This window comes from Chlorocebus sabaeus, chromosome 2, assembly GCF_047675955.1.
Source record: "Chlorocebus sabaeus isolate Y175 chromosome 2, mChlSab1.0.hap1, whole genome shotgun sequence".
Taxonomy (NCBI): domain Eukaryota; kingdom Metazoa; phylum Chordata; class Mammalia; order Primates; family Cercopithecidae; genus Chlorocebus; species Chlorocebus sabaeus.
In genome coordinates, this window is record NC_132905.1 from 19,814,140 (window position 1) to 19,831,270 (window position 17,131).

At 48.4% G+C, this 17,131-nt stretch overlaps 1 protein-coding gene across 1 annotated transcript; it reads right to left on the reverse strand.

Moving 5' to 3' along the window:
• Positions 1-744: 744 nt before the first annotated feature.
• Positions 745-16,914, reverse strand: R3HDML (R3H domain containing like). The gene is made up of 5 exons (XM_008016623.3): positions 16,633-16,914; positions 11,897-12,015; positions 9,719-9,851; positions 7,127-7,242; positions 745-871 (listed from the first exon to the last, which is right to left on the reverse strand). Exons 1-5 carry the CDS (start codon positions 16,891-16,893, stop codon positions 745-747), a joined length of 756 nt encoding a protein of 251 aa, XP_008014814.1. The 5' UTR covers positions 16,894-16,914.
• Positions 16,915-17,131: the final 217 nt, after the last annotated feature.

Sequence of the window (17,131 nt, forward strand, 5' to 3'; positions counted from 1 at the left end):
CTCCGCCTCCCAGGTTCAAGCGATTCTCCTGCCTCAGCCTCCCGAGTAGCTGGGATTATAGGCGAGAGCCACCACTCCTGGCTAATTGATGTATTTTTAGTAGAGATGGAGTTTCACCATGTTGGCCAGGCTGGTCTCAAACTGTTGACCTCAGGTGATCCACCCACCTCAGCCTCCCAAAATGCCGGGATTACAGGTGTGAACCGCCACACCTGGTGGAATTCCTTTCATTGGATGGACAAAGTCATTTGGCTTTGGCAAAGCCTGAGAGTTACAAAACTGAGGTGCCAGGTTTTTTGTTCGTTTGTTTTTAAATAGAGATGGGGTATTGCCATGCTTTCCAGGCTGTTCTCCAACTCCAGGACTCAAGTGATTCTCCCACCTCAGCCTCCCAAAATCCTGGGATTATAGGTGTGAGCCATTATGCCTGGTCCTAAGGTGCCAGTTCTATGCCTTCCAGCCTTGGTTCTCTGAGAACTGAATTAATGAAAGATGCAGGACTCTTTCCCGGAGGCCCAAGAAAAGAAAGATGCAACTAGGAAAGAAGGAAGGCAAGGAGGTCATCTTCTTTTGACTCATGTTGGACATTTAAGAAAGGGAATCTAGGAGGGAAAATTAAATAGGGGGTAATTCTAACTCATCTCCTTTAAAGAAGAAATTATTTCTCCACCCAGTTTTTTGAGGGCAAGACCTGGAGGGTCAGGCCCAGCTGTTGGCACACCAAAGCCCAGAGAAAATTCAGAATCACGGGAGCTTGTTGGATTTCAGCCCATTGAAGCACATGTTGCTATTGCAGCTACCTTGGTAACTGGGGGGACAGGCGGAGCACGGCCTTCCCATCTTGTATGGGGCCTCGCCAATCCAGTTGCCTCTGGAAGAGAAAAGGTCCCAGGGAGACAGAGGAGCATTAGGTGAGCAACCTTCACACAGATGTCCAGATCTCAGCGCTGCCACTGACCAGCCCTGGGACCTGGGGCAAGTCATATCTGCAAGCCTTGGTTTCTTTTTTTCTTTCCTTTTTTTTTAAAAAAATTTTTGTTTTGTTTTTTGTTTTTTGTTTTTGAGACAGGGTGTTGCTGTCACCCATAGCTCACTGCAGCCTTGACGTCCTGGGCTCAAGCAATCCTCTCAACTCAGCCTTCTGAGTAGCTAAGACTACAGGCACGTGCCACCATGCCCAGCTAATTTTTTAATTATTTGCAGAGATGGGGGTCTCGCTATACTGCTCAGGCTGGTCTGGAACTTCTGGACTCAAGCAGTCCTCCTGCCTCAGCCTCCCAAAGTGCTGAGATTATAGGCATGAGCCACTGTGCCCAACCTGTAAACCTTGGTTTCTCCTGTAAACCAAGAGAAGACCTCGTCTTTCTCTCTCAGGGATTCAGCAAAGATCACATGTATGTATGCACCTAGCACTGTGCCTGGCCAATCAGTGCCTGGCCAATCAGTGCCTCCCCTGTAAGGGTTGATTTTCTTATTCTTTTTCTTTGTTTTGTTTTGAGAGGGAGTCTCACTCTGACACCCAGTCTGGAATGCAGTGGCGCGATCTCAGCTCACTGCAGCCTCCACCTCCTGGGTTCAAGCGATTCTCATGCCTCAGCCTCCTGAGTAGCTGGGATTACAGGCACGTGCTACCACACCTGGCTAATTTTTGTATTTTTAATAGAGACGGGGTTTCACCATATGACCAGGCTGGTCTCGAACTCCTGACCTCAAGTGATCTGCCCACCTTGGTCTCCCAAAGTGTTAGGATTACAAGCGTGAGCCACCGTGCCCAGTCTTTTTCTCCCTCTTTCTCCTTTCAGAGCCTAAAGTTGTTCCTCTGGCCCTTGCTCGTGGCTGCCTGATAATCTCACCACTGGCCTGAGACATTCATTATCTTTGCCAAGCCCCAATGCCTTGTTTTCTCACACCTTAAATGAACACAGCTTTGAGCAGAAATAGAATCTTTTTTCTCCAAACGTGATTGTTGAGTGACCATGAGTGAAATCAGCTGAAGCGCTCAGAAAAACATTCACTTCTGGTTTCCTAACAGGACTCATTCAGTCATTTAGTCATTCAACAAACACTTCCGGAGCACCTGTTGAACATCAGGATTTGTGCCAGCTGCTGTCAGTTCAGTTTTCAAAAGGTGCTCTCAGAAGTTTGGGGGCAGGGAGAGTGGGTGGTGGTGATACCTGGGATGACATGGAGTTCTTTTTTTTGTTTAATTTAACCACTTAGAAAAAAGTTCTGCTTAAAAAAACAAAGGGTTGCAATTGCTGTAGTAGAAGGATATAGAAATGAAAACGGTCGGCCGGGCGCGGTGGCTCACGCCTGTAATCCCAGCACTTTGGGAGGCTGAGGCGGGCGGATCATGAGGTCAGGAGATCGAGACCATCCTGGCTAACCCGGCGAAACCCCGTCTCTACTAAAAATACAAAAAAATTAGCTGGGCGAGGTGGCGGGCGCCTGTAGTCCCAGCTACTAGGGAGGCTGAGGCAGGAGAATGGCGTGAACCCAGGAAGCAGAGCTTGCAGTGAGCAGAGATCACGCCACTGCACTCCAGCCTGGGCGACAGAGCGAGACTCCGTCTCAAAAAAAAAAAAAAAGAAATGAAAAAGGTCGATTTCCCATGCCCAGGAGTTTATAACTTAGTTCTAGTCATGGCCACCATTTATTTAGCAGGTACTATGGGCAAGGCACGATAGAGGCTTATTTTATTTTATTTTGAGACAGTCTTGCATTGTCATCCAGGCTAGAGTGCAGTGGCATGATCCTGGGTCACTGCAGCCTCCGCCTCCTGGGTTTAAGCGATTCTCCTGCCTCAGCCTCCCAAGTAGCTGGAACTACAGGCACGCACCACCATGCCTGGCTAATTTTTAGTAGAGATGGGGTTTCAACATGTTGACCAGGCTGGTCACTGACCTCAGGTGATCCACTTGCCTTGGCCTCCCAAAGTGCTGGGATTACAGGCGTGAGCCACCACGCCCGGCCTCACATTATATTTTAATCCTTAAATTCTGTGAGCCAGGTAGTATTAACCCCTAAAGGGGCTGGGCTTGGCGGCTCATGCCTGTAGTCACAGAACGTTGGGAGACTGAGGTGGGCAGATCGCTTGAGCCCAGGAGTTCCAGACTAGCCTGGGCAACATGGCGAGACCCCGTCTCTACAAAAAACGAAAACAGAAAACAAAACATAAGCCAAGCATGGTTGTGAACACCTGTAGTCCCAACTGCAGGGGAGGTTGAGGTGTGAGGATTGCTTGAACCGGGAAGGTGGGGGTAGCAGAGCTGAGATTCTGCCACTGCACTCCAGCCTGGGTGACAGGGCCAGACAGAAGAAAAGAAAGGAAAGGAAAGGAGAAAGGAGAAAGGGGAAATGGGAAAGGGAAAAGGAAAGGGGAAGGAAAGAAGGAAAGAAGGGAAGGGGAAGGCCGAGGCCTGAGCTAAAATGATGTATTCAAATGCTTCGTACATGCATTGCAGAGGGGAATCAAGCCTAGGTCTATTGTAATAACAATAGGAATCAGTCTTATTCCCCATTTATTATCAGCCTGGGGGTATTACCTGGGTTATCTCACTCAGTTCCAAGACTGGATATTATTTTATTCCCATTTTGTAGATGAAGAAACAGGAATGGAGAAGTTAAGATCACAAGTTTGAACCCTGGCAGTCTTGGCCCCAGAGGCTAAAAATCTTAACAACTATACTGATAACACTCAATGCTTCAAACATTTGATATGTCAACAAACAAACTAGAAAACTTGAGCCTGGGAGGTCGAAGCCACAGTGAGCTGTGGCCTCGCCACTGTAACAAACAAACAAACAAAAAAATTAGAAGCTATTTGTAATGGAATTTGGTTTTGTATTATTCTGTGTCTGATAAAGCTGGGCTATAATGTGACACTTTGTCAATAGATGCCATATCTAACAAACAACAAGTATCTTATTTTGATAATTTTTTTCAGGCTACTAATGACTTCAAGAACATCAGAATAATGCAATAGAAGGAATTTGGAATAAAAAAGTGATTCTTTTGAACCAGCTCTACTACTTATTGGTTTTGTGACATTTGGTAAATTACTCAACTTCCCTGAGCCTCAATTTTTTTTTTTTTTTTTTTTTTTTTTGTGAGACGGAGTCTCGCTCTGTCGCCCAGGCTGGAGTGCAGTGGTGTGATTCGGCTCACTGCAAGCTCTGCCTCTCGGGTTCACGCCATTCTCCTGCCTCAGCCTCCCGAGTAGCTGGGACTACAGGCGCCCGCCACCTCGCCCGGCTAATTTTTTGTATTTTTAGTAGAGACGGGGTTTCACCGGGTTAGCCAGGATGGTCTCGATCTCCTGACTTCGTGATCCGCCCGCCTCAGCCTCCCAAAGTGCTGGGATTACAGGCGTGAACCACCGCACCCGGCCTGCCTCAATTTTTTAATTTGTAAAAAGAAATAATGTTTTACTAGTGTTCCCCCCTTTTTCCTTCTTTCATGTCTTCAGTGAGATAATGTGAAAGTAGTTTGCAAATGATCAAAGGTTATGTGACAGTAAAATGTGGTTATTATGTAATTTTGGAATTCTGGGGCAGGCACAATAGGTGGCTCACACCTATAATCCCAGCACTTTGGGAAGCCAAGTAGGGAGATTGCTTGAGGCCAGGAGTTCAAGACCAGCCTAGGCAACATAATGAGACCCCCATCTCTACAAAAATGGTAAAAAGTAGCCAGGTGTGGTGATGCATGCCTGTACTCCCAGCTACTCAGGAGGGTGAGGTGGGAGGATTGCTTGAACCCAGGAGTTTGAGGCTGCAGTGAGCTATGATCTGGTTATTGCATTCCAGCCTGGGCGACAGAGCAAGATCTTGTCTCAAAAAAAAAAAAAAAAAAGAAAAGAAAAGAAAAAAAGAAATTCTAAATATCACGTTTACTTAGAATTTGTTCTTGTTTTGCCAGGCGTGGTGGCTCACGCCTGTAATCCCAGCACTTTGGGAGGCTGAGGCGGGCAGATCACAAGGTCAGAAGATGGAGACCATCCTGGCTAAGACAGTGAATCCCCGTCTCTACTAAAAATACAAAAAATCAGCCAGGTGTGGTAGTGGGCACCTGTAGTCCCAGCTACTTGGGAGGCTGAGGCAGGAGAATGGCGTGAACGCGGGAGATGGAGCTCGCAGTGAGCCAAGATCGCGCCACTGCACTCCAGCCTGGGAGACAGAGCGAGACTCCGTCTCAAAATAAATAAATAAATAAATAAATAATTTGTTCTCATTTTTGTTGTTGTTGTTGTTGTTGTTTGACACACGGAGTCTTTCTCTGTTGCCCAGGCTGGAGTGCAGTGGTGTGATCTTGGCTCACTGCAATCTCCACTTCTGAGGCTCGAGCAATTCTCCTGCCTCAGCCTCCCAAGTAGCTGGGATTACAGGCATGCGCCACCACGCTCGGCTAATTTTGGTATTTTGGGTAGACACGAGGTTTCGCTGTGTTGGCCAGGCTGGTCTCAAATTCCTAACCTCAGGTGACTCATCCACCTCGGCCTCCCAAAGTGCTGGGATTGCAGGCGTAAGACACCGCACCCAGCCTGTTCTTGTTTTTCTATGAGAATCTGTAATGTCTGCAAGTTTCATTACGCTTGCTCCCTGTTTCCAAGAGGCTTGTATGAAGGCGTCTCCTAAACTCTCTCCCACCCAGCAAACTGGAGGAACTAAGCACACTCATTCCTCCTTCCTTTTCTTTGGGATCTGCCTCCCTGCAGGGAGCATGTGTTCTTGGCTGTATTTTTCTTGTCGTAAGCTTAGAGGGCTGGCCCTGTACTTGTAAGAAGGGGCCTTTGGCTGTCCAGTGTTACCTGCCACTGGATGTGTAGGTCTAATTCAGTAGTGAGATATTTGTAAGCCTACTTGGCTGGCGTATCGGCAGATCTAAACCACATTCTCCACTACTGACTTCAGCAACACCGTCTTTCCACCTGTGTCAGTCCTGTCTGTCTCCCAGTGATTCTCAAACTTGGGTAAAGGAAAAGGATTATTGGGCTGGGCAGAGTGGCTTATGCCTGTAATCCCAGGACTTTGGGAGACCTTGACAGGAGGACTGCTTGAGCCTAGGAGTTCAAGATCAGCCTGGGCAACACAGTGAGACCCCATCTCTACAAAAAACAAAACAATTAGCCAGGCATGGTGGCCTGCACCTATAGTCCCAGCTACTTGAGAGGCTGAAGGAGGAGGGTTACTTGAGTCCAGCCAGTCGAGGCTGTAGTGAGCTGTGACTGTGCCACTGTCCTCCAGCCTGGGTGACAGAGTAAGACCTTGTCTCAAAAAGAGAAGAGAAAATAGGCTGGGCGCAGTGGCTCACTCCTGTAATCCTAGCACTTTGGGAGGCCAATGCAGGCAGATCACCTGAGGTTAGGAGTTTGAGACCAGTCTGGCCAACATGGTGAAACCCTGTCTCTAGTAAAAATACAACAATTAGCTGGGCATGGTGGCAGACGCCTGTAATCCCAGCTATTCAGGAGGCTGAGGCAGGAGAATTGCTTGAACCTGGGAAGTGGAGGCTGCAGCGAGCTGAGATCACGCCACTGCACTCCAGCCTGGCCAACAGAGCAAGGCCTCTAAAGAAAGAAAGAGAAAAGGAAGGAAGGAAGGAAGGAAGGAAGGAAGGAAGGAAGGAAGGAAGGAAGGAAGGACTGACTATTAATTGGCTTTTTTTTTTTTTTTTTTGGAGACAGTTTCTCACTCTTACACAGTTTCTAACTCTTGCACAGGCCGGAGTGCAGTAGCATGATGATGGCTCACTGCAGCCTCTACCCCCGGGCCCATGTGACCCTCCTGTCTCACTCCTCCCCCCGTAGCTAGGGCTACAGATGAGCACCACAACACTCAGCTATTTTTTTTTTTTTTTTTTTTTAAGAGACAGGATCTTGCCGTGTTCCCCAGGCTGATCTTGAACTCCTGGGCTCAAGGGATCTGCCCACCTTGGCTTCCCAAAGTGCTGGGATTTCAGGCATGAACCACCATGCTCGGCCTTAATAAACTCTTAAAACTACCCAAATTATATGGTATTGAGGGCACTTAGAATGAAGAAGCGATAGGGACTGTATCTTTCTTTGACTTCTCAGGACCCACCCTCCTGCCCCAGGGCGCCCTTTGCCTTAGATGCGGGCACTTACTTAATGGCGTAGTTGCAGACCAGGTATGCCGCCCGATGCCAGGTGTTGCCCCGGACACTGATGCTGCTACAGGTGTGGATGGCGCAGCCCAGTCGATTGGAGGATGCCCACACCATCTGATGAAGGACAGAGACAGTGCAGGCTATGAGAAGGGCTCAGTGGGACCCAGGCTCCCTGGGGTTGTACAGTTGCACTGGGTGAGGTCGTCCTGGGAGAGACAGTCTGCCTGTTCCAAGGTGTTGGGGGAGGAAACGGAGGCATTTATATTGTAACATAATGTTCCTCAATCTTTTTTTTTTCTTTTTACTACAACAGTAGGGAATAATTTTTATATTGTTACAGGTGTACAAATAGACACACATATACACACAGTTTGAACAAGAATTTTATGAATCACTAGCCTTGTCATATTATCATGTGTGATATATTTTCTTTCATTTCATACTGAAGTCAGTCAAGGGCAGCTGTGAGAAGGGAGCTGGATCTGTAACTGACTGTAAACAATCAATTGAGAGAACGCACTACCTTCAGACTAGTCAATGTATTTTCTGTTTTCTGACAGTCACTAATGTTTTTATTTATTTATTTATTTGGAGACAGTCTCGCGGTCACCCAGGCTGGAGTGCAGTGGTGATATCTTGGCTCACTGCAACCTCTGCCTCCCAGGTTCAAGTGATTCTCCTGCCTCAGCCTCCTGAATAGCTGGGGCTACAGGCGTGCACCACCATGCCCAGCTAATTTTTTGTATTTTTAGTAGAGATGGGGTTTTGCCATGTTGTCCAGGCTGGTCTCGAACTCCTGACCTCAGGAGATCCACTCGCCTCGGCCTCCCAAAGTACTGGGATTACAGGTGCGAGCCACTGCGCCCAGCCATCTAATGTTTTTAATAATTTGAAATAAAGTATCTGGGCTTCTTATTTTTCTTTTCTTTTTTGGATTGTTTACCTTTTGTTTTAAGTTCAGGGGGACACGTTCAGTTTGTTACATAGGTAAACTCTTGTCACGGGGGTTTGTAAAGATTGTTTCATCACCCAGGAATTAGGCCTAGTACTCCTTAGTTATTTTTTCTGATGCTTTCTCTCCTCCTGCCCTCTACCCTCTGATAGGCCCCAGTGTGTGTTGTTCCCCCCTCCCGTGTCCATGTGTTCTCACCATTTAGCTCCCACTTATAAATGAGAACATGTGGTATTTGGTTTTCTGTTCCTGCATTAGTTTGCTAAGGATAATGGCCTCCAGCTCCATACATGTTCCTGCAAAAATACATGATTTTGTTCTTTTTTTATTAGCCAACATATTTTCTTTCTTTCTTTTTCTTTTCTTTCTTTCTTTTTTTTTTTTTTTTTGAGAAAGAATCTTGCTCTGTTGTCCAGGCTGGAGTGCAGTGGCTCACTGCAAACTCTGCCTCCTGGGTTCAAGTGATTCTCCTGCCTCAGCCTCCAGAGTAGCTGGGATTACAGGCACCCACCAGCACACCTAACTAATTTTTTGGATTTTTAGTAGAGATGAGGTTTCATCATGTTGGCCAGGCTGGTCTTGAACTCCTGACCTCAGGTGATCTGCCCACCTCGTCCTCCCAAAGTGCTATGATTACAGGTGTCAGCCACCACATCCGGCCAACCAATATATTTTCTATACTTTTCTATTCATTTCCTTTTTAAATTATTATTTTTAGAGAGGTGGGTATCACTGTCACCCAGGCTGGATTGCAGTGGTAGGATCATAGCTCACCGCAACCTCAACCTCCTGGGTTCAAGCGATCCTCCTGTCTCAGCCTCCCAAGTAGTTTGGACTAAAGGTGTGCACCAACAAGCCTATTTTTTTTTTTTTTGAGACAGAGTCTCGCTCTGTTGGCCAGGCTGGAGTGCAGTAGTGCGATCTTGGCTCACTGCAACCTCTGCCTCCCGGGTTCAAGTGATTCTCCTGCCTCAGCCTCCCAAGTAGCTGAGATTACAGGCACACGCCACCACGCCTGGCTAATTGTATTTTCAGTAGAGATGGGGTTTCACCGTGTTAGCCAGGATGGTCTCGATCTCCTGACCTCGTGATCCACCCCCTTGGCCTCCCAAAGTGCTGGGATTACAGGCATGAGCCACGTCGCCTGGCCAAGCCTATTTTTAAAAAGGTTTTTAGAAATAAGGTCTTGCTATGTTGCCTAGGCTGGTCTCGAACTCCTGCATTCAGGAAATCCTGCCATCTCAGCCTCTCAGGTTACCGGGATTACAAGCGTGAGCCACTGCACCCAGTCGTTTTCTTTCTTTATATATATATATAACTATTTTAATTTTGGGAGGTGGGGACGGAGTTTCGCTTGAACCTAGGAGGTGGAGGTTGCAGTGAGCCGAGATCTCACCACTACACTCCAGCCTCGGCAACAGAGTGAGACTCTGTCTCAAAAAACAAACAAACAAACAAAAAACAGAAACGATTCACCTCAGGTTCAGTGTGCGCACAACTTGCCAGGAATATGCTTCTTTGGTGAAAAGAAGCTCATAAAGGTCTTTGTTTGCATTCTCATATCTGCTCCACACATTCCTTTTCTTCTAAGGCAGCAGGATGTGTTATCCCAGGGCCCCCAGCCCTGACGGGGAGTACCTGGGTATAGTGGGAGCAGGTGGGGCCATCGCAGTGCCAGGGGCAGTGTGGGTTACAGTCCCTCGGGGCGGGAAACAAGTAATGCCGCTTCTCCTCAGACCAGGACTTCATGAGATCCACCACGGACCGGTACCTGGGGAGGCGGGGGACACGAAGCTGGGTGAGAGGATGGAAAAGTGGCTCGGCCGCCAACTTGCTGGTGACCTTGGGTGAGTCACTTTGCTTCCTTTCCTTCATCTCAGTTTCCTATCTGGGAGCAGGAGGGCGGTGGCTCCTGCCTCACAGGCGTGTTCTGAACCCTTGTGAAGTGCCTCCCTGTACCTAGCACATGGTAAGTCCTCAACAAAGCATACATGTTACTGTCATACAGAGGGCCGGGCAGGAGGTGCATCTCAGATGGGGGAGCTTGCATTTTAGGGAAGGAAGGGCTCCTTGGACCATCTCCTAGACCTCCGAGATGTGAGGAGAAGGCAGATACTGGTGTGACACCCTGAGATACCCTCTGCAGTCTGAAAAGCCATCTGGGGAGACCTGAGGGCCTTTTCTCTTTTTTTTTGAGATGGAGTCTCGCTCTGTTGCCCAGGCTGGAGTGCAGTGGTGTGATCTCAGCTCACTACAGCCTCTGCCTTCTGGGTTCAAGCAATTCTTGTGCCTCAGCCTCCCAAGTAGCTGGGACTGCAGGTGTGCACCACCACGCCTGGCTAATTCTCGTATTTTTAGTACAGGCGGGGTTTCACCATGTTGGCCAGGCTGGTCTCGAACTCCTGACCGCAGGTGATCCGCTCGCCTTGGCCTCCCAAAGTGCTGGGATTACAGGTATGAGCCACCGCCCCCGGCCTTTGAGGGCTTTTTCTATCGCACATATTTGACAGAGGCACAAATACATAAAAATATACATAAATGACTAGTGAGGGAGAAAATCTGGAAAAATGCACATCCGTAATTTACGACAGCACAGCTTCGTCTCTAACACCGCTTTCTTTCTCTCTGTGAACCTCTCAAATGATGGCCATGGGTAGGGGTGGAGTCTGGCAGGAAGAGTTCACTGGCAGGGGAGAGGGGAAGTGAAATGGAGGTATCACCCGACGTCTGCTCTGTAGGGCTCTGAGCAACCATTCACGGCTCTCAGAGGTTGGTGCTGGTCATGACCAGTGAAGGACATGAAAAAACGCAAACAGGGCCTTGAATTTCCACTGAGCTCACTTGAAAAGACTAGTCTTAATTCTTTCCCACTCTCCCCGGGGTGATGGCAGAATGGCAAAGATGGGAAGGTAGTTGTTTTTCTAACGTCCTTATTTGGCAAAATAAAAATCGGACCATCTTGTAGCAGTTTCACAGATGTCTTTTTGCAATTGTATAGGCCTGTGAAATCCACAAGTCTGGAAAGAACTGAGCTAGGCTAACACCTTTGTTTTAGAAACAGGGACACCAAGGTTTAGAAGTTTAGAAAGTGGAAATAACTTCCCAAGGCCACCCAGATCAGAAGATCCCCAGAGTCTGACTTGGGAGTCAGAATGGCGGTGAGAAAGTCAGGCCAGAAGGGTGGGCTTGCCATTCTCAGACTTATCTTTATTTTATTTTATCCCCTTATTTTTATTTTATTTTATTGATTTATTATTTATTTTTGAGACACAGTCTCACTCTGTCACTCAGGCTAGAGTGCAGTGGCGCAATCTCAGCTCATTGCAACCTCTACCTCCTGGGTTCAAGTGATTCTCCTGCCTCAGCCTCCCGAGTAGCTGGGATTACAGGCACCCGTAATGCTGGGCTAATTTTTGCATTTTTAGTAGAGGCAGGGTTTCACCATGCTGGCCAGACTGGTCTTGAACTACTGACCTGAAGTGATCTGCCCACCTCAGTCTCCCGAAGTGCTGGGATTAGAGGTGTGAGCCACTGTGCCCTTATTCTATTTTCTGAGTCTTCCAATCCCTCCTCACTTTCCACGACGATCTGTGCACTTGTTTGTTCTCAAAACAAGACTTGCCTCAATTCAATGTATACACAACTTTGTTAGGGTTTTGCCTGCCCCTCCTAACTAGAATGCAGGCTCCCTGCAGGTGGAGAGCTTGTCTGCCTTGCTCGCCACTGTATCCCAGTGTACAGAGTAAGTGTTCAGAGTAAGTGTTCAATGAGTGTTCGTTGAATGACTGAGTGAAGGAAGGGCAGAGGGTCACTCACTGGCCAGAATGGATGGAGAGGTTCTGGCCCACGTATCTCATCAGCTGTGAAGGCCCATGTGCCCAGATGCACTGGGTGGCCCAGGCCTCGGCAGCCCTGGCCAGCCGCTTGTCCCAGACCTGGGGAAAGAAAGGCAATGAAATTCCCCAGGGGAATAGCCACCATCATCACAACTGTGTCCAGAGATGCACATTTACCTGGTGCCTGTTCTCCCCCATCTCCCTGGAACCCTACAACGAACCCCCGTGACAAAGTAGAAGACTGAGGCTCAGCTCGCTGATGACTTGAAGGGCAACCGTGAGTCCATACCAGAGCTGGGGTCCACACCCAGATCTCTTGACTCTGAGCTTGGGCTCTGCTCTGAGCAGGGTCGAGGGTGTTCATACAGGAGTTCTCAGCAGTCCCTGGAACTGACTGAACCCAGAAGGATGAGAAAATAACTAATTCTTAAATTGTATTTATAGTATTTTCTTTTTCTTTCTTTCTTTTTTTCTTTTCTTTTCTTTTTTGAGACAGGATCTCACTCTGTCACCCAAGCTGGAGTGCAGTGGCGCCATCTTAGCTCACTGCAACCTCTGCCTTCTGGTTCAAGCCATCCTCCCACCTCAGCCTCCTGAGTAGCTGGGACTGCAGGCGCGTGCCACCACACCTGGCTAATTTTTGTAGACACAGGGTTTTGCCATGTTGCCCAGGCTGGTCTCCAACTCCTGGCCTCAAACAACTCACCGGCCTCAGCCTCCCAAAGTGCTGGGATTACAGGGCACTGCGGGAGGCTGAAGCAGGTGGATTGCACCCAGCCTTGCAGTATCTTCTAAATGTGTTTATTTTAACATTAAAAATGTTTAATTCGGCGGCCGCCATGTTTGTCTTGTCTTGTGTTGTCTTGTGTGTTCATTCCTTTGTTTAGGAAACACGCGGACCCCAACATCTGGCGCAGCGAGCAGGGTCCATGGCTCCACGAGAGCAAGGAACCGGAGGAGGAACACCCCGGGCAAGTGCCGGAGACGAGTGGTTTCCATTTCGACGGTTGAAACAGTGCCATGGCGAAGAGGAGCCAATCCAAAGAGTTCCTGAAGGAATTCCAGGAGCTAAATCTGAGCGCTCAGAGAACATTCACCTTCGGAACTCGTGCGGAGCGCCTGACATGGGGACAACTGCAACAGGATGCTCACACAGCCATCAAAGAAAGAGAAGCCTCGCTAAGAGCTCTAAGGAAAGATTCCACTCCCCAACCAACTCTTTCTGTACAGCCTGGAAAGCAGTGAAAGCATATAAAACCAGCACTGAGGAAACTTACCCATGAGACCAGATGCAATCTGTCTACCAAGGATGGAAAAATGACAAGGTAACTATTTGGAAAACTGCCTCTGACAGCTTGTGTAAGAAGACTTTTAATTTGATTATAAAAATCAAACTATAACAGTTGTGCTTTTAATTAGATGTGGAATTCACTTAAGGTTGACTGAAGGCTTTGATGGACGGGGATTTGGATGTTTTAGGGTACATTTAATGATGTAAAAAAGTAAGAGCTCTACTTCCAGTTCTAGGAGTCCAGGCCTCTTTGAACCCTAAGACAAAGCTATCCTCAACTTCTGTGGATGTCAGCAACATCATTCTCATGTTCATCAAATATGTTCCTAGCATGGAACACGAAGCTTTGTAGTTAATAAAGTGGTTTCCCATACAGCAAAAAACAAAACAAAAAAAAAAATGTTTAATTCAAAGGCTTTTTTAAATTGTGAAAATATGCATAATTTTAATATGTAAGATATCCATCTGGGCATGATGGCTCACGCCTGTAATCTCAGCACTTTTGGGAGGCTGAGGCAGGCAGATCACTTGCAATCAGGAGTTCGAGACCATCCTAGCCAACATGGAGAAACCCCCTCTCTACTAAAAATACAAAAATTAGGCCAGGCATGGTGGCTCACACCTGTAATCCCGGCACTTTGGGAGGCCGAGGTGGGCGGATCACCTGAGGTCAGGCGTTCAAGACCAGCCTGGCCAACATGGTGAAACCCTGTTTCTACTAAAAATATAAAAATTAGCCGGGTGTGGTGGTGGGCACCTATAATCCCAGCTACTTGGGAGGCTGAGGCAGGAGAATCACTTGAACCTGGGAGACGGAGGTTGCAGTGAGCCGAGACCGTACCATTGTACTGCAGCCTGGGCAACAAGAGTGAAACTTTGTCTTAAAAAAAAAAAACAAAAAACAAAAATTAGTCAGGCGTGGTGGCGTGTGTCAGTGGTCCCAGCTAATTGGGAGGCTGAGGCACAAGAATTGCTTGAACCCAGGAGGCAGAGGTTGCAGTGAGCTGAGATCGTGCCACTGCACTCCAGCTTGGGCAACAGCAAGATTCTGTCAACAACAACAACAAAAATAGATATCCAAGGAGGAACAGTAGAAAGTCTCATCTCTCTCCTATACTTGTCCCCCAACCCCACCACCCTGCATGCCATCCCAAGAGGCAGTCACCACTGCTTCTTATGTCCTCTGTATACAGGTATATATTCTGTACCTGTACAAGCAGCTCTCTCTATATAGACACACACACACACACACGCACACACACACATACACATATGCAAATGGAAGCATTCCATTCTGCACCTTGCTCTTTCATCTTAGGGATTATTCCCCATCAGTACATGGTGAATGCCCTCCTCATCTTCCTTAACAGTTTTATAACCTTCCAATGTATGAACTCCCCAAGTTTTATAACCGGAAAATATGTCAATAAAATATGAGTTCCCTTCCAGCTCTGACTTCCTGGGATTCTCTGAGATAGGATTTGTTCATTCATCAAATATCAAACAACATCTCTAGGCACTGAGGACTCAGGGTAGCAAGGCAACAAGGCCTTCAACAAGTCGCTGATCATTATAGTCCTGGTCGGTGTGAGAATGAGGAATGGGAGGCAAACTTTCTTGGGGCAGTGAGAGAAGGGCTGCTGGGACAAAGACTGTTGAGTTGGACAGCCTGTTCTGTGAGTAGAAGTCAGCTAGGGAGGGAGAAATGGGGCATCCAAAGAGGGATCCAGGTACCTTCCTTCCCAGGGTTGTCTGGCCCAATCTTTTTTTTTTTTTTTTTTTTAAGATAGAGTTTCACCCAGGCTGGCAGGATCTCAGCTCGCTGCAACCTCCGCCTCCCAGGTTCAAGCGATTCTCCTGCCTCCACCTCTCAAGTAGGTTGGGATTACAGGCGCCCATCACCACACCCAGCTAATTTTTGTATTTTTAGTAGAGACTGGGTTTCACCATGTTGGCCAGGCTGGTCTGGAACTCGTGACCTCAGGTGATCCACCCGCCTCGGCCTCCCAAAGTGCTGGGATTACTGGCGTGAGCCACCGCACCCGGCCGTCTGGCCTAGTCTTTTAGGGAGAGCTGAGGAATGCTTCCCTCATGTTGCATTGGGGTAAACTGAGGGGAGGAGCAGGCTAAACATGAAACCTACACGTTCATGCCCTCCCTGGGGTCCCTGGTGAAACATCGAACCCTTTCTGCTCCATGACGCCTGCAGTCATTAAACAGCTGTTGGGGCAGGTGCCACACACACACAACAGGTGCTCAATAAATGTGCCATTTGTTTGAAAAATGGAGGGCGTTCTAGGTGCTAACAAATGAATGAACAAGTCAATGACTCCCCTGTGTTCTAGCTGCCTGCCATCCCAGCTCCTATTCCCCCCAGCCCTCCCAACACCGTATTGCCACCTCACGTTACCTTATATATATTAATATCTTGTTGTTGATGCTTGTTTTCTTATTCCCACTAAAGTGTCAGCTCCATGAAGGAAGGAGCCTTGCCCATTCTGTTCCCAGCAGTGTCCATAAGGCTTAGCACGGTACCTGGTTCCAAGTGTACTCCAAGGATAAGTCAATGAATACAATGAAAAAGTTAAGTTTTCAGGCTATCGAGTGGCATGTGTTGGTCTTTCAGGGGGCAGACTGGCAAACTCCCTAAAGACATCTCTGGTGGGCTGGAAACCCATCCCTCTAGGCTGATTTTGGACAATGGCCCTGGGGGAGGAGCTGTAAGAAAGAGGTTGGTGCCCTCCTCTGACTTCTTGGGGGCTGGAGTGAGCGCCACCAGCCCTGCCTCTTTGAGGGGAGACATCCCAGCTTCCTCTGCTGATCAGCTGCTGGTTTTCCTGAGCCTGAGATTCCCCAGTACCTGTCCCCACTGCTCCAAGCCTGCCTCCAGCGGCTTGTGGAGGATGGTGTGGGTGAGTCAAACCCTTAGGGCAAAGAGACAAAGCATGGAAAGCACCAGCCACACACCCCTGTGCAGGTCCCCAGTGTGGGGAGCCAAAATGTTTGGGTAGGGGATTGCGATGGTTAACAGTTGTGGTGATGCCAGGTGGCAGCAGGCAAGCCTGGTTTGAAATCCTGGCTGAGTGACCTTGGGCAAATTAATTCTCTGAGTCTCAGTTTCTTCCTCTGGAAAATGGAGATGATACTCACGTACAGTGCCTGGTGCACAAAGGCGTCCCTTACATAGTAGTCCCATGCCCCTGACTCACTGGAAGAGCTGTGTAACTTCCTTAGTTTCCTCATCTGTAAAATGGGCAGATTAACTCCTGCCCTTTCCACAGGTCGACACCCAGATACTGGCTAGTGGGGCCAGGCAGGCAAGTGGTCCAGCTCTTAAAAGCCAGTCATTCTAGGCTAAGATGAGTTGGCTGCATTTGCCAGAAGGGGCACTGCAGGGGGTGGAGGGGGCGGGCATGAGGACTCACCATGTATTCCATGTTGGCAGCAGGTGGGTACACGCTGGCTCGGATGTGGTTGTGATAATCCAGTAAGGCATTCATGTCTCTCACAGAGATGTGGCGCCTCCGGCGGTACCTGGGCACCCCCAGGCCACTCGGGAGCCGCACAGCTGTGCTCTCAGGCGGGGCTGGGGCCGGGGTAGCATTAGGCATCATCAAGGCGTTCACTGCTTGGCTAGCCCAGAAGAGCAGGCCTGCCAGGCCCATGGTGCTAGGCAGCAGGGGCATAGCTGGATGGAGGGGTCACAGGTCTGTCTGCCTCGTGCAATCAGAGCCAGCTGCCGAAGGGGTAGGCACGAAGCAGGGTAGGTTTGTCCCCGCTTTGCTGCAATTTAGGAATTGAGAATGAGACACAGAGAAAACCCAATGGCAGAGAAAGAAAGAGGCAGAGAAAAAAGAGAGACCAAAAAGGGGACAGAAAAAAAGAGTTACAGAGAAAAAAGAACGAGAAATAGAAAGGTAGAGA

Excerpts from the sequence above, each read along its gene's own strand:
- R3HDML (XM_008016623.3), bottom strand. The coding sequence starts at position 16,893 with ATGCCCCTGCTGCCTAGCACCATGGGCCTGGCAGGCCTGCTCTTCTGG. Across the intron at positions 9,852-11,896 it reads CTCTCCATCCATTCTGGCCA|GTACCGGTCCGTGGTGGATC; the intron begins GTGAGTGACCCT and ends CCGCCTCCCCAG. Across the intron at positions 872-7,126 it reads GTCTGCAACTACGCCATTAA|AGGCAACTGGATTGGCGAGG; the intron begins GTAAGTGCCCGC and ends TTTCTCTTCCAG.